Consider the following 25,800-nt stretch of genomic DNA (forward strand, 5'->3'; position numbering starts at 1 on the left):
TACAAGGAAAAGGAGTTACTTTCAAGTGGACAGCCAAGGAAATTTTAGCGTTCAAACACTTGAAAGAGAAGCTGACTTCAGATCCGATAATCATTTTGCCAGATCTTTCAAAACCTTTTGTGGTTCAGTGTGATGCATGTGGCCATAGTCTTGGTGCAGTTCTAATGCAGAATGGCCGAGTAGTCGCATATGAGAGCATAATTCTTTTGAAGACTGAAAGAAACTTGCAAGTCTATGAGAAAGAATTGCTGGCAGTAATTCATGCTCTCACTAGTTGGAAACACTATCTGCTAGGGGCTGATTTTGTTGTCCAAACGGATCATCAAACCTTGCGATATTTTCTCACACAGACGAAGTTGTCTGAGAAGCACATGTGATGGGCAAACATCTTGTCAATGTTCCATTTTCAGATTGTGCATGTGCAAGGGAAAAAGAACGTGGTGGCTGATGCGTTGTCACGAAAGCCCAAAATTTCAGCAGTGTCAATTCCGTACCATTGTGAACTAGACGAAATGAAGACACAATATGCTGAAGATTCAGATTTTGCAAGGATCTATGACTAGCTTGTTGATGGGCAACATCATGAGCACTATATGCTTAAGAATGACTTTCTCATGATGCATGGAAAGTTATGCGTTACCAAACAGTTATGGCCAAAGATTTTGATGGAAAGTCATGCTCCATCTTATGCTGGGCATCGTGGAATTGATGCCACAGTGAAAGGGGTTGAGGCATTCTTCTATTGGCCAGCTTTGCGTCAAGATGTTGACACATTTGTAAGATCATGCTTAGTATGCCAAAAAGTCAAATTTGACAGACAAAAGCAACCGGGATTGTTGTAGCCATTGCCGATTCCAGATAGGCCATGGGAAAGCATAGCAATGGACTTTATCTTCGATCTTCCAAGGACGCAAACAGGCAATGATGGGATTTGGACTATCATTTGTAGGTTCAGTAAGCACGCCCATTTCATTCCTGTGAGGAAGAAGATAAAGCCCAAACACATGGTCAAGATATTCATGGGCAATATCTTTAAATATCACGGGATGCCTCAGTCAATTGTCAGTGACAGGGATCCACGTATGACGAGTCTTTTCTGGAAGGCATTGTTTGAGAACATGGGCACTACGCTAAAGTTCTCTTCTTCGTTTCATCCGCAAACTAATGGACAGTCAGAAGAGGGAAATTCTACTATCTTGGACCTGCTCAAATGTGATGTGTCAGAGCACAAGGCAACTTGGGAACACCATCTTCCATTGGTTGAATATGCTTACAATAACACTGTGCATACGTCAACAGGTAAGGCACCATTTGAGATAGTGGAAGGAGGGAAGAAAGTCCCGCCCATTTTGCAGACTAAGGACAAGATTTTTGAGGCAGACAAGTATGTGCAAGATATGGATGAAACATACAGGAAGATAAAGATTGCTCTTGAGAAGACTCAGGCTAAACAAAAGAAAGCTGCTGATCGTCACCGTCGTGAACTTGTATTTTCACTTGGTGATTGGGTGCTTTTGCGCTTTGAAAAGGCCAGGTTAAGGAAAAGGAAAGGCAAGGAACGCTTGTTTCCTAAGCTCAGTATGCGACATTATGGTCCTTTTCAAATTTCAGAAAAGATCAGCGATGTAGCTTACAGGTTAAAGCTACCAGAAGGCTGGAAAATACATAATGCTTTTCATGTCAGCCTTCTAAGACCCTTTGTTGGTGATGTGCCAGAGAATATGCTTGATGAGGAACAACCCGAAGTGGAAGAATTGGATGAAATCCTTGTTCCTGAACAAATATTGGCACATAAAGAAAGAAAGGTTAGAGGAAAGGTTGCAAGACGCTATTTGGTGAAGTTCAAGAACTATCCATCATTGGATGCCAAATGGATGGAAGAGTCTGAATTGCTTGATTCACCTCAGCTATTGCAATTGTATCTTGAAGCCTTTCAGATGGAACCCACAGTGACTTGATGTAGACTTTTTGGAGCAAGGCAAGAGCATGGTTCATGATGCTCAAGAGAGTAGTTAAGCAATTGTATCTACTCTTTCCATACAGAATTTAGCTAGAGAAGTTTGTGCTTGAGAGTACACTAGAAGACTTCTATGCTTCAGATATGTGTCGTAGCCAGGTTGGTGGGATTGTTTAATCGTCCAACGCTACATTTCCGGAAGCATGTATATCTTGGATTCCCATCATAGAATATGTGTGATATCAACAGATACCGCATGTATTATTGGCATGCGAGGTCGCTTGCAGTATTTCAAGGGTGGGGTGTGTCACCAAGAGGTGTATTTTTCTTGTTGCCTTCTGTAAATAAGTACTAGATATTTTTATTTATTTTTATTTTTACTTGTTTTCCCCGGAACCCTTGAAAAGGTGCAAGTGGACATTGCATGGCCAATGTGAAACGACTGCGGCCGAATAGGTTTCTCACAGCGGGAGTCTGGGTCGGTCAGTCTGGGACTGGTCGGGCCAGTTAGCACTGAATTCTAATGAGTATGGAAGCCTGTGTGCGCCAAGTGAAGTCTGGGCCACTCGGAAAGTCACTTATAACTTTATAAGTCAGTGGGAACTAGAGAATTAACTCAAAAGAGGCAAACTGGACGCATGGCGGCTCCAGGCAACTTTGCCACTTCTAGCATGAAGAGGGGGCGCCCAATTTGAGAGAGGAGGCTGATTTTTGAACACAAGTGATCTACAGTGTGTGTGTGTGTGAGTAGTGGGTGCAGGTCTACAGCTTTAATGGAAAGCTTGCCTTCTCCTCTGTCTCATGTAGCGTGATGACTTGCTCTCGTGCATCTCTCTCTCCCCTTTGGTACATATGGTAATGCCCCACTAGTTGGGCTACTCAGTTGAACATGTAAAGTTATGGGGGTTTATGCGCGTTTGCCAAGGCAAGAGCCTTCTGAACAGGAACCGGATTAGCTAATTGCTAATCCCCCACAGGTACGCACAGTTCCATCGCGAAAGATTGCGAGTTTGGAGAGTTTTCTCGCGTGAAAACTCGTCCAATTCATAGGGGAACTGTCCCATTGCGTGCAGGAGCCCTTGGGACACGCGTAGGCGTGTTTGCTCCGCTAAAAACGATCCGAAATAGCGAATTACAACCTGCTGTGTTTTTCTGCAGGTTTAGGGTTTCGCACCTAAAGTGCAAGGGAACCCCGGGGAGCCTCGTGAGAACCTTGGGATGCATGTACAGGCTTTTGGGCACCCGGCAGTGAAAAACAGGGAATTACAGCCCGCTGAATTTCTGTGACAGCTTCCAGATAGCGAGGGAATCCGTCCTAGACACGTGCTTTTGACCTACAGGGGTTTTTGCGCCGTTATGCTGCCAAAATCAGGTCGAAAACCTGCGTTTTCAGCCCTTGCCAGGTTTGGACAGCTTTGTGAAAGCTTGTGCTAAGTGGTCGGATCGTCTACCTTAATTTGAATAAAGAAATACCGAAAGGGGTGCCAGTCATTGGGGCCTACAAGGTGTCGGTCTCGTGTGCGCAGTGACATTCGCTGGACGCAACTGTGTTCTCTTCCCTTCTCAGTGCTCTGTGTAAAGTTAACAGGTAATTGAAATAGTACCGCCCTCTACGTTGTACAGGCCGGTTATACTAGCACCACACATTTGCACTCTCCATGCACATTGGAGCCTCGACACCCCCATTGTACTTGTGAGTCTTGGGCTTGGAGCTGAGTGTGCTACCAGCTAGAGTCTGTACTGGTTCACATAAGTTAGTCGAGCCCCATGATGTTCAAAATCTACTGTTGAGTCATTTGAGTTTGCTCTATTGTTCCATTGTTTACGGTGTTTTCATTCTATTGGAGTGAAATTTCACGCACATTGCATTGAGGAGCACCCACAGTTGAGAGCACGACACCGTAAACATTCTATTGGAGTGAAATTTCACGCACATTGCATTGAGGAGCACCCATAGTTGAGAGCACGACACACTATTCGTGCTACAAGTGCTCTCATTTTTCGCACGCCCGGTGGGACCTCAACTAAAATCTCACTCTGATGATGTACATGGTTGAAGGTCTAATTGGTTAGTCTCTTCTTGATGTCATACACCTTCACCTTCGTCTAGCTTAGTCTAGCTAGTCTTCGCCCTTCGGTCTACCTGGTTTGGCCTAGTCTCTCGCCTTGGTCTTGGTTTGATCTGCTGGCCTAGTCCCTCGCCCTAGTCTGGTCTGGTGCTAGTACCTCGCCCTGGTCTAGTCAACAAGTCTAACTGGTTTGGTCTAGCTAGTCAATTACAATTGGTTGTCATCTTGCCTAGTCTAGTCTCGCCTAGTCTAGTCCGAGTGGTTTTAGAGTTCAAGGGTCTTCATGTCCAAGCGGTTGGGTGGGTCTGTTGCTACTGCATGACACATACAAGGCAGTCTTAATATCGACAAAATCTACTACAGAACCCTCTACAATACTACCACAGGAAGCGTCAACCTTTCATACCAAGTAGAAGCCTTCCACCCCCACTTCCACTACCCCCTCTTGCCTCTACCTCAACCAGCCCTCACCACCATTATCACCTCCCCCAATACACTTTCCACCAATTGTGCTACAATCGGATTCTAAGCAGCCCGCAATGGAGGAGGTGACAAGTATTCTGGCTAAGGTGAACATAAGAGTTCCCTACTTTCAAAGGACTATCCACCGAAGATGCAGACGGCCATGGTAGGAGGTTTGTACCCCTCTATATAGGTCGGGGCCTAAATAGAGAAGATGCTTACCTAGTGCTCTTTCCCTTCACTTTGGATGGCTTAGCAGACAAATGATAGTTAGTTTGCAAATAATCACTTTACGACTTGGGCCACACTGAGGCGAAAATTCTGTGAAGCTTTTAGATCAGGTGACTTTCAAGAGGAAGTTTTGGATGAGTTGGCAAACTTGGTGCTCCAACCTGATGTGACATTTGTAGAACTCATGACAAGAACAAAGTCTCTTGTGTCCAAGCTTTTCCAGCGACCACGAGACTCCATGATCAAAAAGTGGGTGGAGAAGGCTCTTCCAAAGACGTCTCAACACAAGCTATGGGAGACTTTCTAACCTGAAGCAACGCTGAAGAAGTTCGTCGCGACCGCTACCAAAATCGAGGGGACAAGGTAGTTATTCAAGGACTACACCAAGTAGAGTCCATCCGTCTCATTGCTCATGGAAAGTGCCTCTGACCCCTTGATTTCTTTACACAGGGAACTTGAAGCGTTGAAATTACAACGAGCTATGCAAGAGGAGAGGTTCTTCTCTCTTCGACAGGAGAAGTCCCCACATCAAGAAGCTTTGGACCAAATCAAGAGAGAGCTGAAGGAGCTTCATGCTCAACAGGAGTCCAAGGCTGTGATTTGGTGTAGCTCATGTCTCTCTCCTAGGCATCCTCCACACGAATGCCCCCTTGGGGTTTATTGCCACCTCTGTGAAAAATCTGGACATGAAGGCAAGGATTGCTACGACCTAGAGGGATTGCATCACCTACAACATAGCCATGCTCCTACTCTTCAACAAGGGTTGGAACCTGCAACTAGCATGGTTCCCCCCCTTCTGGGCATCCAAACTACATGCCACCTTTGTTGAATACATGCAGAGCAGTTTTCCATCTCAAAGCTTCTATCATGCTAACTCTCTCATCTCCTCAAAGCTTCTACACCTCAGCCTCCACCTCCATGCAGCAGGAGCAAAGACCACCTTGTACCCCGACTCGCCCGTCCAATCGGCCTATTTTGTGCTATAGATGCATGGGCAATACCAAAGCAAACGTCCCCTACCCGAGGGTAAGGATAAGGATTGTCCCAAACAACGGGGATCCACGTCTTCGAGCCCGAATTAGAACCAACCAGAGCTCACATTTCCAAAGATGAACCTGCTACAGCAGGTGGAGAAGCCTGCTAGTGTCCTCACTCGAGCACAAAGGGAAGACCTCGACCTCGATCTTCCAGAAGGTCCAACTCTTCCATCCCCAGTTTCACAACCTAGTCCACCTCTAGCAATCAACAAGCCATCCACTAGTGCCAAAGGACAACCTACATGCTATCTGATATTGATGGGGGTTTCTTGGAAGCAGTGCCTGACTTGCAGCAGATCAAGGTACCAGAGAAGGCCCTGATCAAAAGAGCAAAGCCTACTACGAAGACTATCTTGAAGAATATCTTTCAACAAGTGTCACTCTACGACATGCTCCGGCTAGATGTAAATCTTCAAAGTGACACCCTTACAATCATTCAATCACTGCACCCAGGTGCAGGGTCTAATGGTGGACACCTCCCAATGCGACCATCAAAGTCCTATATGATATCCTACCTTGCTACTCCCCTCAGTGATTATAGAAGCCCCCATCTCACCGTGTCCATCTTGGGGTGCCGATTCTTAGGTGTAATCGTGGATGGTGGATCTGTCATCAACCTGATGCCTAAGTTCACTATGCTGGCACTTGGTCTCCATCCTATTAGGCCCGCCCCATTCACAGTGACTTTGATCGACCAAAGGACTGTCTACCCCTTGGGCATAGTAGACAAGGTGCCTCTGCAGGTACAAGACTTCACATTCAGCTTAGATTTTGTCGTGGTTCGCTTTCCTCAGGTTGAGGGTGGCTTTCCCTTGCTCATCGGTCGACCATGGCTACGCCACACTTAAGTGCTACATGATTGGGGAAATCACGCCATGTGGATACATACTCTAGGCTCCCTAATGACACCTATTCGCCTTGAAGGGGGGATGGATCCAATGGTGCATCATAGTTCTTTGTTGGTGGAGTCCAACCTCGAACTAGAACAGCCTACCCCATGTGATGGGCCAGAGGAAGACGTGCTTTTGTGGTTGAAAGGTACCAAGTCTATGCCTTGCTATTTGGTATCTATTCATCAATCTTTGCCCGAGGATACCCCATCTCCCAATGTTCTTACAGCAGCTGGCCCAGTGTGCTGCCTAGCCTACAAGCAGGTGTCGAGGTCCTAGAGGCTGATGACTCAGATGCTCCTACGATAGAAGCCTATGGGCTTGGTGAGCATATAAAGGATCATATGAGAGGAAAAAAATCTCCTCTACAAGAGGTCGCCCAAATATCGTCCTCCTCTGTGTTTGAGTCTCCAACGAGGCAAAGCTCATCTCTGTGTCTAATGAACTGCCCTTCAATGAGCTTCCACAAGGTTCGCTACAAGATTTCAATATTGATCAAACAGCAGATCCTGATGTCTCTATGCTTCTCGAAGTGGCACCCTCTAGAGATTGGCTTGTAAAACTTCTGGTAAGTATGATGGTCAAATATCTTATGTGTACATTATTGACCGTGCCGAAATTATGCTCTGTTGCCAGATATATTGACCTCCTTGAGGATAGTTGTGCAGATTTTTATGTTATCTCTATAGAAAAGGATGGTAGATTTGATAGTTCTTGCCTTGTTGCCGTACTACATGAGGATTTTTAATTTGATAGCTCCAATGTCCAACTTTCTCATGTCGAAGAATTCGCAATGTGGTGAAATAGAAGCTCTACAGGAAGGGAATTTTTAGATATTGTAACTAACATTCCGAGTGCGATTGGAAAGGTTGTGGAAGAGTTAAGTACAAAGCAAGCCTAAGTTGGAAGTTTTGAGCAACAAAAGCTTTTCATCTCCCTAGTTGGCCTCGCCTCCCTCTCCCCTATCCACCCCTCCTTGAACCTACCTCGCCTCTCACTCCTCTCGTCTCTAGCTTCTTGCCCACCTCTCTCATCTCTCTTTACTCACTCCCCTTCGCCAATCTCTCTCGTCTCTCGCCCTCACCCTCGCCTCTCTCTTGCCCCTCTCGTCTTTCGCCTCTTGCTCCTCGCCTCTGCGCCATTTGGAATTCGCCTTAATTCATCTTACATTGGCATTTTTTTTAAATTTGCAACGCTATACAATAGTCTTTAATAAAAATAAAAAAAATTCAGCGTATAACCTCCTCGTTGATCAGTCGCCACTTCACCCTCTCTGCAATCTTCTCCCTTAGGCCCTTCTCTTGTTCTTTGGCCCTCACCCTCTGGACAACTCTCAACTCTTAGCTCTTTCCAAGCTTGCCTCTCACCTCTGACTCTCTCCTAGCAGGAAAAAACACAGCTTGGAGAAGACGAAGAAGCTCAAGGCACGCAACAGAGTATGTATTGCATAGTGCACAATGAAAGATAAGATAGCCGTAGAGTGATGGGCATATATACAATGCACGAGGGGAAAAACCTCCTAGTGAGGGAAAAAATGCCCTGCCGGTTCTAAGTGGCGTCACACACATCACTACATGTATGGTAACAAATCCCCCCCTGGGAGTGATGCGGTGAACGAGAGATGGCACATAGAGTATACGGAAGTGCCATGCCCTGAGGACATGATCTAAGGTGCGGTGGAATGAATGTTTGAACTTTGCTCAAGATGAGTGCTCCGAATTGTGCTCAAGGTTCCTTTTGTTCTTATGGAAGGGAGAGCCTTCCACTCTTCATGAGAGAGTGCAATGATCATATACAAAGTGAATGGACACTGTGCGTGCAAGTGTATGAGACTGAGAGATAGAGAGAGAAGAGAATACGACAACAGAGACGTAAAACCCTCCTCCGAAGACCCCACTCTCGTCAACGAGAGTGGTCTACTATTGATTGCACAAACTGGTACAAACTGAATGCATGTGACTGATGCAAGTCTAGGCTAGATCGATGACGACGACGGGGATGGCGAGACCGATCTAAGGGCTGAAATCTACTACTCTTTATCTGCTGTCCAAAAACGCTGATAGGCTGGATTCTGCTGCGGCTGAAAACGCAAGAGAAAACGCTGAATTTGCTGGCCTGTGTCTGAAAATCTGCTACTGCTGTGGGCTAAAATGGTTGTGGAAAGAGAGGCTGAAAATGGACTGCTACAAATCGCCAAAGGCTGAAATCTATAGCGGACACTGCTGGATGAAAAACGCTAGGCTTGAAGGAAGCTTGGCGATGGATGTCTGCTGAAAACGCTAGGGACTGTTGTCTTCTTGCGATGCTAGTGCTTGATGATGAAAAACGCTAGGTTTGGGATCTTCTTGCTTGGAGGGAAATTGCCACCAAGGGGTTCTTGCATGAGAAGTTGCCCATTGAGCGATGGAGCTCCTGCTGCCTCTTCTGCCAATTAGTGCTAGTCTATTTGCTTATATACAAACTTACTCAATTTGCCCTACCTACTTTCCAACAAAAGTCACTTAAAAATAATAAGTGAAAAATGTCAAAAATAGGGAAAATAGGCTAAATGCGCTGGAAAATTCCCCTGAAGGATTCTGATGGATTCTGATGGGAATGCTTATGATCATGCTGTGTGCAACCAGAGGATATGCATCTAAACTAAGTGTCTGGGCATGCACGGTCCGCAAACATACTCACAAAAGTGCCAGATCACTTCTAATGCTTATGATCATGCTGTGTGTAACCAGAGGATATGCATCTAAACTAAGTGTCTGGGCATGCACGGTCCGCAAACATACTCACAAAATTGCCACCAAGGGGTTCTTGCATGAGAAGTTGCCCGTTGAGCGATGGAGCTCCTGCTGCCTCTTCTGCCAATTAGTGCTAGTCTATGTTTGCTTATATACAAACTTACTCAATTTGCCCTACCTACTTTCCAACAAAAGTCACTTAAAAATAATAAGTGAAAAATGTCAAAAATAGGAAAAATAGGCTAAATGCGCTGGAAAATTCCCCTGAAGGATTCAGATGGATTCTGATAGGAATGCTTATGATCATGCTGTGTGCAACCAGAGGATATGCATCTAAACTAAGTGTCTGGGCATGCACGGTCCGCAAACATACTCACAAAAGTGCCAGATCACTTCTAATCTAGATTGATTGGACTAACGGAACCCTTGTTATGTTGTAGTTTGTCCACGAACACATAGGGTTGGATGTATCATGTGTCACGTGACATCCCCTCCTTTTCAAAGTGAGGTACTGGTACCGAACTGTATAGCGTCAAGGGAGATCGCCAATAGCATCCGGAATCCTGGAGAGGACTCTTCGCTGGCCCACTCTGATGTGTGGGTCGTGCAGTACTTGAACTTCATAAAGGTCTGCAAAGCTTGCTTCTTTGGGCCGCGCCGAAAGCGACACAAAGTCTTGTGTGGCTCCTTCAATGCTTCAACTTCGTCGAGTGTCATGCTTCTTTCTTCTTCAAGAATCTCCATGGCTGAAAATTCCTGAAACCATTTCCAACACGAAACCATGAACATACCTATTCCATGTAAAGTGATTGGAAAAAATCTTGTCATCCTAATAGACTGTGCATGCATTGTAGATGAACAAAGAGACGGAGTACCAAACCGTTCATCAAACACTCGCAAACAATGAGATCTAATCTTGTTTTTCTAATCTATTCTTATCAACTGTGGCAAATCACAACGGAAATGGCCATGCTTTTTCTTGTGCTCGTTCTACGAATGTGTCATACTGAGGAAGAGGCATGGAATGTGGCTTCCTTACATACATACTTTTCAGCTTTTTATAAACAATCCGCATACATTCGTGCTCATTCATGAGTGAAACGTGCTCAACGTACAATATGCCATGCCTAGGAAAAGGGATCACATAAAGATGCTGACTAAAATACAGGAAACGATCACGAATGAAACACTCGAACAATGCGTGCGTATCAATCATGCGAACACATAATACTTCCTGTGAGGGTTCTTTGGACCTAAGCTCGAGAGCCAAGATCTGTCCTTCGTGATTGATCGAATCTGCAACGAGGTTAGCTTCGCTAGAAAAAGCATCAACTAACACATCCTCCTTGTGAACAATCACGTCATCTTCATGCAACTCATCATGCTTGTGAGAAATCACATCTTGATCATGCAAATCATCATGCTTGTCCTTGTCATCCAAATCATCATGCTCATCATTATCATTCAAATCATCATGCGTATCATCATGCAAATCCTGTGTGTCATGCTTTGGAGAAGAAGAGACTGAGAGAGTCTCCTTCTCCTGAATCCGTTCAATCTTCGCCTGCACATTTGCAATGAGAGAGGGAGAATGAACAACTTCCTCGCCACGAATGACAATGGGAGAGTCACTTTTGGCATTCAAAGTGAACGTATTTTCCACCCAATCAATGAGAGGGTTACACTCACGAAACCATCGATGCCCAAAATCATATCACATCCTAAGAGAGGAGAGACAAAAAATCTTCTACGGAAAGCAGCTTGTTGAATTGTAAACAACACACCAAGACACTCTTTCGTGATGAGAGAGTCCATACCGGGAGCAAAGCCAGAGACCTCGAGAGGAAATTTCTGACTAACCTCTAAGCAGGCTCTCTCAACAAGAGATGGACTGATCACATCATGCATACTACCTAGGTCAAACAATATGACAAAACGCTGCCCCGTCATATGACCATAACATTTAATGACAGACTCATCGATGGGGAAGGTCAGGAGAAACTTGGGGCACACTCGTGTTATCATTAATTGCATTGATAGAGGAAGTGGGTTCTGTGGATTCTTTAGATTCATTCGATTCAAGCTTAGGACATGTTCTTTTTATGTGACCCTTATTGTGATAATGAAAACAACGACCTTCCTTAGAATAAGTGTTTTGCTCTTCCGACGTGATGTATCCTCCTAAAATTCCTTGTGCTAGCTTTTCATATGGAGTGAGCTTAGGTTTAGCAATTGTGTTAGCCTTACCCTTAGGTTCATTGGAAGAATTCTTTTCTGAGAGACTGTTAGAAGATTGGTTAGAAGAGTTACCGTTCTTACCATTCTGAGGGTTCTGAGAAGTCTGCAAGGTACTTGTGAAAATCTTGTTCTCCTTAGGCTTTCCCTTGTTGTGCTTCATCTCCTAAGCGAGAGCGATCGCTACCGCCTTGTTGAGATCGATTGAATCAAGCACATCGACATCGTACTTGATATACTCGTCCAATCCATAAAGGAATGCCTCTTTGCGTTCATCTTCCGACTTGCGTAATTGGGTACCTAGCTGCAAAACACAATTAGAAAAAGACATAACCAGCATACCATTTTGCTTGAGAGCGCGCCAATCGTCCTTCAATCGTGCGAGGTACTGAGGTGGCATAAACCGCGCCTTTGAGCTTGTTTTGGAAATCATCCCAATTGAAGAAAGGGGCGTGAATTCGTCAGCTTCCTATAGGTGCGCAGCTAATTGTGCTTCTTGCCATGTGTGGTACCAATTGATGGCATCACCGGCAAGGTACATAGCTGCCGTCAAAACCTTGCTATTTCCTGTCTTCTTAGTTGTCGCAAAATAAGCATTAAATTGATGCAACCAAGAATGAATAACCGTAGAATCCATCTTACCATCATACTTACTCAAAGTCAACTTCTTTGTGACTGGGTTGTTGGAGTCCGCATCGTGGCTTGCGCCACTTGAGGAACTCCCACGATCTTTGGCTGGTTCGGACTTCGAGACACGTACTTGTCAAACCAATTCTTGAGTGCGGAGGTCTCTTTGAGCCTCCCGATTGGCCTCCAAGGCCGCTCTTTGAACCTCACGATCGACCTCCAAGGCCGCTCGTCTTGCTTCGGCTTCCTCCTTCCTTTGTGCTTTTCTTTCTTTTCGTTTGTCGCGCTAACGTTCCAAAGAAATGCGAGTCGCTTCTTGTTGTATGGCAATTCTTTCGTTTCTTTCTTCGCGCTCGCGGTCCTTGGCTTCCTGTCGTTCTGCTTTTCTTTCTAGTTGTGTCATCATCTCCATCATTGACTTGACCATCACCTCCATAGAATTTGGTACAACTCGTGGCGTAGATGGGGAAGAGGGTGGGTCGGAAAAGCCTCTTGGTGGGGAAAACTCTTCTTCGTCACTCCCATGCTCATCACCTGTATGCAAAGTATCCATTCCGCTTCGGGTGATGACCATGCACTATGATCTTGGGTTCTGAAGTTCACAAGGAACTTGGGTTCTTGTGGTTCTTGGGTTCTTGAGGGTCTTGAGGTCTTGAGGTTCTTGAGGGTCTTCTTTTGCTTGCAATCTGTGTTCGAGAAGGATCTTCTCTTTACCCGAGTTCTACTCTTTTCCGCGGGTGCACCCCTTGGCGGCCTTGCACTCACACCAAGGTTGCTTTTTCCCACCTCACGTCGATTGGCCGGCCGCTAAGCGCACAGTGCGCTCTCAATGAGTGAAAAGACGCACAAGGGGAGGCTGGACAAGCCCTTCTTTCTTGGGATTCCTGTCACTCTTCAAAAACACGATTAAGAATCTACACGCCCAAGCGAACTTCGGTTCGTGCGACCTCAACAAGCAAAAAAAATTTCTTGTGGTTCTTTCCTTGAGTGATACAGAACACTTCCAAAGCTCTGATACCAATGTAAGGTGCAGCGGAATGAATGTTTGAACTTTGCTCAAGATGAGTGCTCCGAATTGTGCTCAAGGTTCCTTTGCCTTCCGCTTTTAATGAGAGAGTGCAATGATTATATACAAAGTGAATGGACACTGTGCGTGCGAGTGTATGAGACTGAGAAATAGAGAGAGAAGAGAATACGACACCAGAGACGTTGTAAACCCTCCTCCGAAGGCCCCACTCTCGTCGGTGAGAGTGGTCTACTATTGATTGCACAAACTGGTTCAAACTGAATGCATGTGACTGATGCAAGTCTAGGCTAGATCGATGACGACGACGGGGATGGCGAGACCGATCTAAGGGCTGAAATCTAGGCTGAAATCTACTACTCTTTATCTGCTGTCCAAAAACGTTGATAGGCTGAATTCTGTTGCGGCTGAAAATGCAAGAGAAAACGCTGAATTTGCTGGTCTTTGTTGCTGAAAATCTGCTACTGCTGTGGGCTGAAAATGGACTGCTGCAAATCGCCAAAGGCTGAAATCTGTAGCGGACAATGCTGGACTAAAAACGCTAGGCTTGAAGGAAGCTTGGCGATGGATGTCTGCTGAAAACGCTAGGGACTGTTGTCTTCTTGCGATGCTAGGTCTGGGATCTTCTTGCTTGGAGGGAAATCGCCACCAAGGGATTCTTGCATGAGAAGTTACCTGTTGAGCGATGCAGCTCCTACTGCCTCTTCTCAATTAGTGCTAGTCTAGATTTGCTTATATACAAACTTACTCAATTTGCCCTACCTACTTTTCAACAAAAGTCACTTAAAAGTAATAAGTGAAAAATGCCAAAAATAGGGAAAATAGACTAAATGCGTTGGAAAATTCCCTTGAAGGATTCTGATGGGAATGCTTATGATCATGCTGTGTGCAACCAGAGGATATGCATCTAAACTAAGTGTCTGGGCATGCACGATCTGCGAACAGACTCATAAAAGTGCCAGATCACTTCTAATCTAAACAGACTAGACTGACGGAACCCTTGTTATGCTATAGCTTGGCCACGGACACATAGGGTTGGATGTGTCACGTGACATGATCAGTCCACCAAGGGAAGTAAGCCCAAAGCTTTGCGGAAAGCTTCGAACTTCTCACGAGACAATGCCTTTGTGAAAAGATCTGCAAGGTTTTTCTGTGTTGGCACATAAGCCAAGCTCATCTCTTCTACTGAGTCTCTCCCTGACATAGTGACAATGCACCTCAGTGTGCTTTGTGCGAGCATGAGAAACTGGATTCCTCGCAACTGCCAATGCGCTCTAACTATCAGTGTAGATGATGTTGGCAGTGTCGTGTCCAACATCCAAATCATCCATAATTCATCTGAGCCATACACACTCAACCGTAGCTGTGAAGACTGACATGTACTCAGCCTCACAATTGGAAGTGGCCACAATAGGTTGCTTCTTGCTCAACCATGATATACATGAATTGCCAAGCATGAAACCAAAACTGCTCGTGAACACTCACGTGTCATAACAACCAGCCCAATCTGAGTCGAAAAAAGCATGTAAATCTAATAGCAATGATCTCCCTTTGGGATAAAACAACCCAAGATGTAAAGTGCCACTCAAGTAGCGGAAGATCCGCTTAACAACCTGCCAATGCTTAGACCCTGGGCTATGTATAAATCCGCTGACCTGTGAGATCGCAAATTGAATATCCGGCCTCGTATTGCATACATAAATAAGGCATCCAACAACAGTTTGGTAAAGAGTGACATCGGTAGGATCACCAGCATCATAAGATACGCTTTGTTTGCGGATGGTACAGTCTGTAATCTTTGCTTTAATTACTATAATCAACAAAAATGCATTTGACAACCTTATCATCCAATTTTTTGCGCTGTGTTTGTGGCACCAAAGCATATTCAAGAGAGAAATGGCATAACCAATCTACCACACTTGGGTGATAGAAAGGTTATACCATTTTCCTCTTTTTATTAGCCCCCCCCCCCCCCCCCCCCCCCCCCAACACACACACACACCTCCCAGAAGAAGAGAATTTTAACTTCGTAGGAAACTACCCCAAGAGACCTTAAAGATATGTCCAACGAGGAGGGTTCAACTCAAGACCTGTTATTCAAGAGGGCAATGGCATACTTAATCTACCACACTTCGCTGATAGAAAGGTTATACCATTTTTCTCTTTTGATTAGCGCATGAACACACACACACCCGAGAAGAACAAAATTTTAATGTCGTAGGAAACTATCCTGAGAGAGCTCAGTGGTCGCATTTCTCTCTCAAGGACTCATGGGGGTATGCCAGCGAATGGGCAAGACACGAGTTATGGTGTGGGGAGCTTCAACACCGCAGAACTACGCCATCATGAGCATTTGATGATGCGTCTGGCGCTGAAAATTGAGCGACTGCATGTTGATCAATACTTGACGTTTCTGCTCCAGCTGCTGCTAGAAGGTCGTCATTAGTAGCCGTGGTAATTCAGCACAGTACAGTTGATCCTATATTGCAAGGTGTGCCTTTAGCAGCCATTGTATTTTTCACGACATGAGCAGCATTCGGCTTGTCTACGCCCATCATGAAGGACTGCAGGTGCATCACTTCCATGGATTTGATCTGTTGTGAAGGCTGCGTGACGCTATATACAATACTACTGATCATCACTTGGACTGCCTATTTCGTGCAAAACTATTTTTCAGCTTGATTGAACTCACTGAGCTGAGCCCCGTATATTATAAGCAAGCACTCAACAAATCTCTCATTATTTTATCCACTTTCAATAGGTACTCTCCCCTCCTCGACCATGCGCAGTGCATGTTGTGCTTCTCTACTGCATTACGACAGCGTAGCTCTAAAGTCGAGGCTGCTGCGACACATCATGATTCACTCTATTCAACTCGAAATCCACCACTTCCCATGAAACTTAAAGGTGAAACTCAACCTTTGACCCATTCCCCATATATTCGATTCCCAAAATTATTGCTCGACACCCCCCCCCCCCCCCCCCCCAAAAAAAAAGAAAAAACACGACCTTTCCTTCCTTGGCAGTGTTGCCACGACACCTTACCATGCCAAGTTGTCAATATTAATGTAGCCACCTTCTCGACTAGAGCACCATGAGTCTTCAAGGGTTAATCCCTATTCTCGTAGGCTCCTAATGAGAGTAGGTTCTTAGCGAAATCTCATAGGCTCCTAGCTACATGACCCTCGTCTTGACATTAGTCCCCTCTAAACACTAGTTTGGTACCAAAACAAAATAATGAAGTGTCCATTTTTTAAAGCTTTTCATAAAATGGTCCGTGAAATTGAAAAATCTTTGTGAGAATTGTGAATATGTTAATCATAGCTTCCTCTGTGGCAATGTTTGAATGATGTTCATCAACCACGAGCTTGCGCGACCCACCTACGGCGGGGGTCGCTCGCTCTTATCAACGAGCCGCTACGCGATCATTAACACGATCATTTGCAAAGGCATGGTGGGATTATCAACCTCACCACAATGAAGTGGCAACATGGGGATATGATCACTCTCTTTGATGCCACATGGTATTTCTAAAGATGCCATATCCTTAAGAGTTTGACTTTTAACTTTGATTGTCAGTGCAACACGACCCTCGTGAGACGGCAACTTTAGAAAACTTTATATCTCTCTTGGCGGCCTCGAGCTGACACAAGGCACCTCTCTCTCTCTCTCTCTCTCTCTCTCTCTCTCTCTCTCCACGTCCCACCTCAACTTTTTTTTTCCTCAAGCATATGTGAGCATCTCAGTAGATTCTCCTTAATGAGCCCACTTTGGAAACTATTTTTTTACCTGCCATTGCTACTCTCAAGGGCAGGCCTCCTGATTTTATCACTTGTTTAAATAATCTACTTAGCATAGCGATAGTCTAAAAACTCAGCAAGACAACAGTTTAAAATTAAGAAACGCCACTTACTGGCTGTTGCATAGCTTCATCAAGAATCCCACGCACCATCAGCACCTTGCACACAGGTCTTGGCGGTCTCCTCTCACGTGTAGCGTGCATGTAAAAGTACTCAGGACTGCAGTGCAGATTTGGATAAGGCCTTCAGAGTTTAGCAGGGAGATGATAGCAAAAGCTTTGTAGCAGGACAAAGTCCACAAGGTTTTACATATCCTTTATCCTCCAATGTATATATCACCAGTGTTCTTGCAGAGTTAGTAGGTAGCTTTGCACCACTCTCGCATCTCCTTCCAACTTCGTTGTGGCACCATCTCTACAGTGTTGCCTCCAAATCACCTGCCCGCGTCACCCTGCAAGCCGCCTTGCTCATTGTTGGCTTGCCCACACTGCCCTTACCCGCCTGCCCGAACTCCTGTCCGTTGTGCCAACCTCTCTTGTCCCCTGCCCGCAACCCTGCTGCCCATATACCTACCTGGCCATTTTTCCATACTCGTAAACTTTATACATACACACGTGCTCTCACATACAACCCATGTTACCCGTCACTTACACTCTTTTTTGGGAAGGGTCGGTAGATTTTGGGTGCGGCTCAATTTGGTTCTATTGATAAGAGCTCTCTCTCATGAGTATTATGGCAGATCGTTCGTCATTTCAGAGGATCTAGAACACATGATAGGTGATAGTATTGAGATTCTCTCTCAAAAGAGGCATCATTGGCTGCTTGGTTAGATGCTCCTACGCTTGGATCAACATCTAGAAATGGTTGAAGTGTAACTTGCGCGCCTCAAATGAAGGCACAATGGAAGACATCATCTTGTTGGGTAGAGATACTTCCATTGTCGTTTGTTTACCACAAGAGCTTGCCTCTAGGGCCACCAATTACATGCCTCTCACTTTCACTATGTGATCGAATACAAGTAGTATTAGAGTCGTTTGACTCTAATACTCACAAAAGACCCGATTTGAAGACCATTCAACTTTACTATGGCAAACGTGTGTCGTGTAGACTTGAGAGAGAGAGAGAGAGAGAGAGAGAGAGAGCTTGTACTATGTAGCCTTGTAGACTTTGAGAACTCGAAAGAGGCTAGAGCTTGAGCCGGGGTCATTTTATAAGGGGGAAACGAAAAATTGAAACCTAAAAATTGTTCCCGCCTCATCTGCTTGTCCGGAATGGCTAGCCTTTCCGAGATGTTTCGAGATGCCCGAAACGCCATTTTGGCATCCCCCCCCCCGAGTAGGCGTCCCCCGATAACACTGGGATAAGCCTCGTCTTTGACTTCTTACTACAAGTGGCAGAAGTCGTAGCCCTATTGATAGTTGTTAGGGATCGCTTGAAGCTATCCCTCCGTGAGTTTGATGTAGAGTTTTGTGTTGTAGTGATGCTTATTATATTGGAGTACAGCTTTGGAGATCCGGAGTTTGATATTGGAGATTCTTTGGTGGAGTTTTTGGCCTCTGTTCTACAATCCTCCCTTCCTCCTTTGTCCCTATATCTTTATTGTTAAGAAGGAAAATCAAAATCTACAACACAATGTTCTCAACTTAAGGAGTATTATTTAGAAGTGATAGAAAATTGTAACTCTGATACCGAATTCACTAAATAGTCCCAATCTAAAGGAGGTGTCACAGAATCTCATCATCGAGAGAACTCTTGGACTCTTGGAATCAAAAGTGGGAGTAGATGAATCTCGATCGTAGGTGATCGTTCGAAAACCGAGCTTTGGTAGCGCTGTAACTGATGCCAACGGGAATTAATGATACAAATGTAAAAATAAATCGAAAGCAGAACAGGAATCACTTCAATCTAGAGCCAAAAGAAAAGACAGAGTTCCTCTTTAAAGAGTATGCGAGCACCCTCAGCTGTTGTCGAGAGAGACCTCAAGGGTCACATGATTTATGAGGGGCAGCAACAGATCCTGTATTCATGCTCATAGACTTGAGCTATAGACGGGGCACTTTAGACATGCTGCCTTCTACTGTGAATGAGTTTTGATGCCCATCCACACGACATTATTTTCGTCATGATACTCTGTGGATTATCTGGACGTCCCACCGGTGTGTTGAAGAGAGCTTGATGACTTTGGGCCTCCCAGCTTCTTAATCACCAAGACTAATGGCTAGGATATATGGTCAGAGCTAGTTTGCACTTCAGGTGGTCAGTGGGATACATCAGCAAGCTCTTCTAAGTTTTTTTGGGGGGACTTAAATGTTGGTTGAGGGTACTGGTGTTGAAAGTTAGATAAGCAATTTTTGAGGGCATGGTGAGCTTCTGTGCTAGTTGTGAACTTTTCGCATAGGATCATCTCTCAAAGAGGAGGGAGGGGGGGGGGGGGGGGGGGGGGGGGGCGGCGGGTTGGTTTGGTGCTGGGTTGTCTTCCAAATAATTGTGCTGTTTGCCACATTTCAGGATTCTGGATCCCATATTATTTGGTGACTATCCGTCTTCTATGAAGACTTCTGTCAGAACTCGTCTGCCTGTTTTCACTGAGGATGAGTCCAAAGAACTTAAGGGAAGCTTAGATTTTATTGGCCTCAACTATTACACAGCATATTATGTGCAGAATGCTCCTGAGGAATTAACTCCGAATCTAAGGTGGTATGAGACAGATCGCCAAGCCACTGTTGGTTGTATGTGCCAATTTTCCCCTTATTTTACCTTTGTTTTGGCCATAATTTTTAAGTTTTTGAATGAGTCTTTTGGGTTTTGTACTGTCAGATATTGGGCCAGATGGGCAACTCATTGGAGAAGCAATGGTCAGTTATTGGCTTTTCCATAACTAGCTTTTAGGTAGAGTTCCAATGGTGGGTTCCCTCTGCAGGGTCCTCCGGACATCGGCTGGATATACAATTGCCCTTGGGGACTGCCAAAGCTTCTTGGCTGGATGGAAAATAGATATGGCAAGCAGGAACTTCAAGCTCATCCCATCATCATAACTGAAAATGGTGATTTTGCAATTGCCACTGACAAGGTTTTTGCAGGCTGGGTGTGAATTCTTTAAAGTAGCTTTTTTTTTTTTGTTTGTTTGAACCAGGCTGCATGGACCGTGAGCTCCGTGTGAGTGTGAAGAAAGCGCTGAATGATGTGAAGCGGGTCAACTTCCTTAGTAGTTCACTAGAACATTTGTCCAATGCAATCAGGTCACATTTCTGTAAAAAGTACTCTTGATTGGTTTCTTGCTTTCTGTAGGAATTTTGTTGATTGGTCTCCTGCTTTGTGTAGGAATTATGGGTACAATGTGCAAGGATTCTTTGTTTGGTCCCTACTGGATAACTTCGAATGGGAGTCGGGGCTTGTATGCCGTTTTGGTCTTCATTATGTTGACTACAAAAATGGTCACAAACGTTATCCCAAAGCATCAGCTAAGTGGTATAGGCAATTTCTGAGTAGAAGCAAGAACTTATCCCAATAATGACCTTGACAAACTGAAACTCATCCCAAAGGTGGCATTGATCATTTTTCTCGATGCCTGCAAATTGCAGGTGATGAAGATTGATTAACATTAGTGTCGTCATCATTTTCACAAGAAAATTTAGAAATTTTCTCATGTAGGAAAACGTAGTCTTTCTCAGTGTTTTTCATACAATGCATAACATCATGAGCTTCTTCTCGAGAGGCACTGCATACCTAGCTAGCCGGCGGCCCCTGCCCCCAATCGTACCTAGCTAGGTATGCGGCGCCTCCCTCACAGAAGCTCATGATGTTGAGGTAAGTCACAATGTGGGAAATATTGTGAGAATTTGTCCTAAACTTATTGTGAATTTATAGTTAGCCAAGCATCCCTCCAAGGCACATGGCTGCTTTATGATCTATCATCTCTGATGTAACAAGTGCAAGGTTCATGAAATGCATCAAGCCCTGATCGACGAGCAACAACTGAAGTGTGGGGATGATAGGTGCACATGATGGGCGAAGACTCGCAGGAAAAGCTCAGCTTAAAGCAGGGACTTCATCACTACTCTGTAGACAAACATGGCATTACCCTCTTATAGTATTGTACATGGCATTATCCTCTTATAATACCCTCTTCCTTCTACACTCGTCCTATTAATTGCTAATATCTATGTTAGCTTGGGGTTGTGGCCAGAGCCTGGTAGTGTTATATCCCTTTCCTTCTGATGTAGAGCAGTCCCAGCTTTTATATCTTGCAGCTTTGTCCTGTTGTTGGGTTATTTTGGAAGGTTCCAGTCACCGTTGGTTTGGGCAGCCTTCGGCTACAGAAAGAGGAGGCCATGTCTTTGGACTATTTTGCATTGATTCGGCTGTCCGGTCTGGAATGTGTTCAGGTTGTCTTATGCAGTAGCTCTTTTTTTTTTTTTGGGGGGTAGAAACTGCAATGAATTAGAAAAGGAAAGAAATTACAAATTCCTCTGAGGAAGGACATGGGATATTTTGTCTGTGAGTGAATAGACCAAGGGAAAATACAACTTTAAGAGGAAACATCAGATTGACAGGTAACTATAAATCAGAGATATCCTTGTGGGCTCATACAGGGAGAAAATAATCTGCCTCCATCTTTGCCATCCAATAATCTTTTGAAGCTCTTTAACCTCCAAAGTTGAAGCTTCTGTAATTATATCAAGGACATCCTTCATAATGCCCATAAATCCAATAGACAATGGTATTGCAAATGAAGAATGTACTTGACCATTCTGAGCTTTGTTTCTCTCCAGCCATATATGCCATAGGAGAGTTCCCCTTAGGCATGTCCATAAGGGTACATCATGAAACTAATTCCCCAAGTAGGTTAATCGAAGTTTCTGATACATCACAAGCCTTTTGTAGCTCCCCTTTGAATAGGAGATTGAATTTGCAATGCACAAACAGGTGTAGAATAGATTCCTCATTACATTTATATCCGGGACAAATTCCACTTGAGACACCTACTTTTTTTTGCTTTAGCACCTGTCAAATTCCTTGATGGACGATCAGCCACATCAAACAGCTATGCTTGATTGCTAGGGGGGCAAGGCCAGACACATTTAAATCTATATATCCATTGTTTATCTGTCAAATGAATGCCCCATTTCTGATTGAGTTTATTCACTAGGTTAGGATCCATCTTGACAGAACCCACTTTGTAGAGATAAATGTGAAGACAGGTCTGAGAGGTAGACACATATTGTCCCTTAGCACGTTGTTGAAGCCTGTTAATAAAGATCTGACATCTCTCAGGTATCAAAGTTGCACATCCTTGAGAGACATTGAATCTTTGAATGAGTTCTTCTGCAGAAAGAAAGACCCCTCCAGCACCTTATGCCTGCTTTGAAACATTTGTTTGCCTTCCTATTGAAATCCAGCCATCCCTCTAAGTGACTAAACCATCCAAAGCAGATAGAATCTTGCAGCCAAAAGAAGTGAGAGCAACTCCAAGCTTCTAGAGGACACCAGTGGGCCTTTTGGCTATTCCAGGCATTCCAAAACTCGCAACCAAGAGCAGACCCTCTAGGGGTAAAGTTAGCACTTGAGGTTAATAATTCATGAACTGAGAGATTTGACCAAGCTCTATAATCTTTCAGGTGGAATTGGCTTGTTCTTCCTTTGATCAGGAGGAAGAAGCCCTCATAATCCATTTACTGAGAGCTTAGTAGCTAGGTGTTGAAGGTTCAGAATGCCAAGTCCTTCTTGTTCTTTAAGGTTGCAACAGACTTTCCAAGAAACTTTAGGTACTTTGCTTACTTCTGATCCACCCTAGAGGAATCTTCTTGCTAAGGACAGAACTTTGTTTCGCAGATATTGAGAAGGGTACCAATAAGATAAGAAAAAGACTAAAGTAGAAAGTAGGTAATGAACCAAGAATTAACAGGAACCTTGCCCATCATCACAAAAGAGAAAAACTAATCTAAGAAATCCCCTAGCACGCAAGCAAGAAAGAGAGACACATGGCATGTTAAAGTTTATAGCTAAATCAGCTTTATGTATGCTAAGGCCTGGTACAATTGTAAGCAAGACAAAAACTTTAGCAGATAGATTAGGTTGATGATTCTGCGAGAGAGAGTTTTTTCCTGAACCTTTCCAGCACCCAATCCGATTTGTGGTTGAAAGGCACATTGAATCCCATAGGAATACCTAAAAGCCTGAATATGTATACTTCCTCTATCTGTTTGCAACGTGCCTGAATTATCACTGATGGACAGGTTCCCTTGGAAATTCTGTAACGTGTTTTAGCATGATTGATAACTAAGTCACTGGCTAGATTGTAAGTGTTAAGGCAAGCCCAGAAGTTCTCGACTGACTGAACATCATTTCTCACAATTACCTTAGACCCATATCATATAGACTTTGAAGAATGAAATCCAGTTCAATTCTATCATAAGCCTTATCAAAGTCTATTTTAAAAAATATAAAATCTTGATCAGAGTCCTCTGCATACTCCATTCCCTCCCAAAGTGCTATTATTACATCAGGTATGAGTCTCCCGCTAATAAAACCTTTTTGCTCTTTCAAGCCTCCTAGCTTGGGACAAAGAAAAGATCTTGTACACAGAAGTCGGACAGGTGATAGGTCTCCAGTTAGATAAGTCATCCCTAGAGCTTGATTCAAGGCCCCCAACAGAGCATCAATTTCATATGTAAAGCCTTCTAAAGCTTCTAAAAAATGATGAAACCTACAACTGGCATTTCTTTCAACTGTGAAGGGTTAACTAACCCTGTCAGGTCTCTCTACATTAAGAAATAGCTGTTAGATCTTAATCTTCAACCTGATTTCATCTGCTTGCAGAAACTCAAAGCTAAAGAATTTTCTCTAGAGGTTCATCTTCAGAGAATCAACAAAGAACATAAATGGTTTTCCTCTAACTACTCTGCAGGTAAAGGAGGAGCTGTATTGGGAATCAACTCAAAACATGAACATCTTATTTCTGAGGTCAAGACTAAACATAAGGGACACTCCATAGTTGTTACTTTGAAAGAGCCATTCAATTGCACAATAGTCAGCTTATATGCTTCAAATTTCATTTTTGAGAGGACTTCTACTTGGGCAAATCTAAATTCCCTCAATTCTCCTTTGTTGATCATTGGTGAGTTTAACATGGTAACTTCTTTGAATGACAGATACAATGCCTTAGGCCACATAATACAAGGCTGTGAGAAGCAAAGTTGGGAAAAGCTGACAATCAAGCACACTTTAGTGGATGCCTCTGGCTTCACATGGTCCAATAAACAATAGGGCAGCTGTTACAGAGTAGCCAGACTTAACAGAATGTACATGACAGTTGATTTGCTACAACAATATTGGATGGTGAGCTGTAAATCTGACTCTTCTATATTACTGTATGATTACAAACCTTTGTTGTCTGAGCTGCATAAAGGGGATCACACATTCAAGGGATTTTAGTCTTCACAAAAATGCTTTTATTGTTCTAATAAAGGACACTCAAAAGGTTTCGACTGCATTTAAAAAGAAAGCTAGGAAAAATAGATCTAGCAAATTAAGAATGATGATTAACAAGCAGACTTCTTTTTGCCTTCTTTCTTTTGGGTTTACCTCTTGGCATAGGAAGAGTTTTCTCCTCTGCTTGAGTCATGAGAATATCCACTGAGAACACGGAATTGAGAGGATTTGTTCAATTCAGCTTTGTCTTGTTGTTGGAGCCCATTACAGAAGCTATGTTCTTCATTATCCTTGTTGGTTGGACCCCCCCTCCCTTTTTGTATGGACATAGGTATCTCTTGAGTTGCTTGGATGCCAGGTTCACTGTCTGAGGAGTTAGAGTCTAAGGAGAAGCCCTTGGTTTTCTCCATTGGACTTTCAGGAGGTATCATTGGGTTGGTCTATATGGGGGGATGATCAGAGACTTGTTGTGTTGGACCATTATCTATTTGCGTAGCATCTTGTGTTTGAGAAGAGGGTTTCTTGTCTTCAGGTGCAATTTCTAGAGGGATCAAAAACCTCATCAAGAAGAGCCCCAAACTTATTAACATACGTATTGGGAGTGTTCCTTGGAAGTTCCTATTTTTTTCCACTGCCCCTTGTTGAATGGCTGAAATCCTTGATTTAGGTCTTTAGCTTTTTTGGATTTTTCAAGTTCCTTTTGAAGTTTACTAACAAGATCTGGACAATCTTTAATGAGGTGTCCTTGCTTGAGGTAGTGAAAGCATTCATTAGGAAGGTTCTTGTAGATTATCTTCTGAAGATGAATCATATGTCCTTCTTGGTCCTTTAGTTGTATATGTTCTCTAAGAGGGACATCTGTGTCCACTTCTATGAGCAATTGGGGATCCCACTCTGGATTAATACCTGTAGCAGGGTTACAGTGTCCTTCACGGTACAGTGTCTTTCACAGGACAGGTCTAGGCCGGTTCACACTGGACGGACTACAGTGTCCTTCACGGTACATTGTCTTTCACAGGACAGGTCTAGGCCGGTTCACACTGGACCGACACTGGACAGACCCTCTGGGCTGGGAAGTGACACGTGGCAAGGTACCGACGGTGGTCTAGTGGACCTCGTGGCCAAGTCACCACATGGCTGACATTTATGAGCTGTTGGTGGCTCTTTATGTGGTACATATGAGTAGTAGCGGTTGGTTATTCGAGGATCTTCTTCACCTATGATCTTGTACGTAGTCGTCTAGAGTGGGTCTTTACACAGAGCACGTCTGCACCATCCCGGCACATCTGAGCCTCGACACCCCCA

The 25,800-nt window shown here is 44.2% G+C and overlaps 1 protein-coding gene across 2 annotated transcripts in view; it reads left to right on the forward strand.

The window, feature by feature from the left end:
• The window catches only part of LOC147426800 (beta-glucosidase 25-like), a 90,266-nt gene extending 65,719 nt beyond the window's left edge, over window positions 1-24,547 (forward strand). For both annotated transcript variants that reach the window (XM_086498444.1, XM_086498445.1), the window contains exons 9-14: window positions 19,573-19,793; window positions 19,882-19,919; window positions 19,985-20,108; window positions 20,198-20,303; window positions 20,386-20,645; window positions 24,216-24,547. In XM_086498444.1, the coding sequence (XP_086354570.1) occupies window positions 19,573-19,793; window positions 19,882-19,919; window positions 19,985-20,108; window positions 20,198-20,303; window positions 20,386-20,575 (679 nt within the window). In that variant the 3' untranslated portion in view covers window positions 20,576-20,645; window positions 24,216-24,547. The remainder of the gene's footprint in view (window positions 1-19,572; window positions 19,794-19,881; window positions 19,920-19,984; window positions 20,109-20,197; window positions 20,304-20,385; window positions 20,646-24,215) is intronic.
• The last annotated feature ends 1,253 nt before the right edge of the window (window positions 24,548-25,800 follow it).

Source organism: Adiantum capillus-veneris, chromosome 24 (genome assembly GCF_014529385.1).
Source record: "Adiantum capillus-veneris isolate H3 chromosome 24, ASM1452938v2, whole genome shotgun sequence".
Lineage (NCBI taxonomy): Eukaryota > Viridiplantae > Streptophyta > Polypodiopsida > Polypodiales > Pteridaceae > Adiantum > Adiantum capillus-veneris.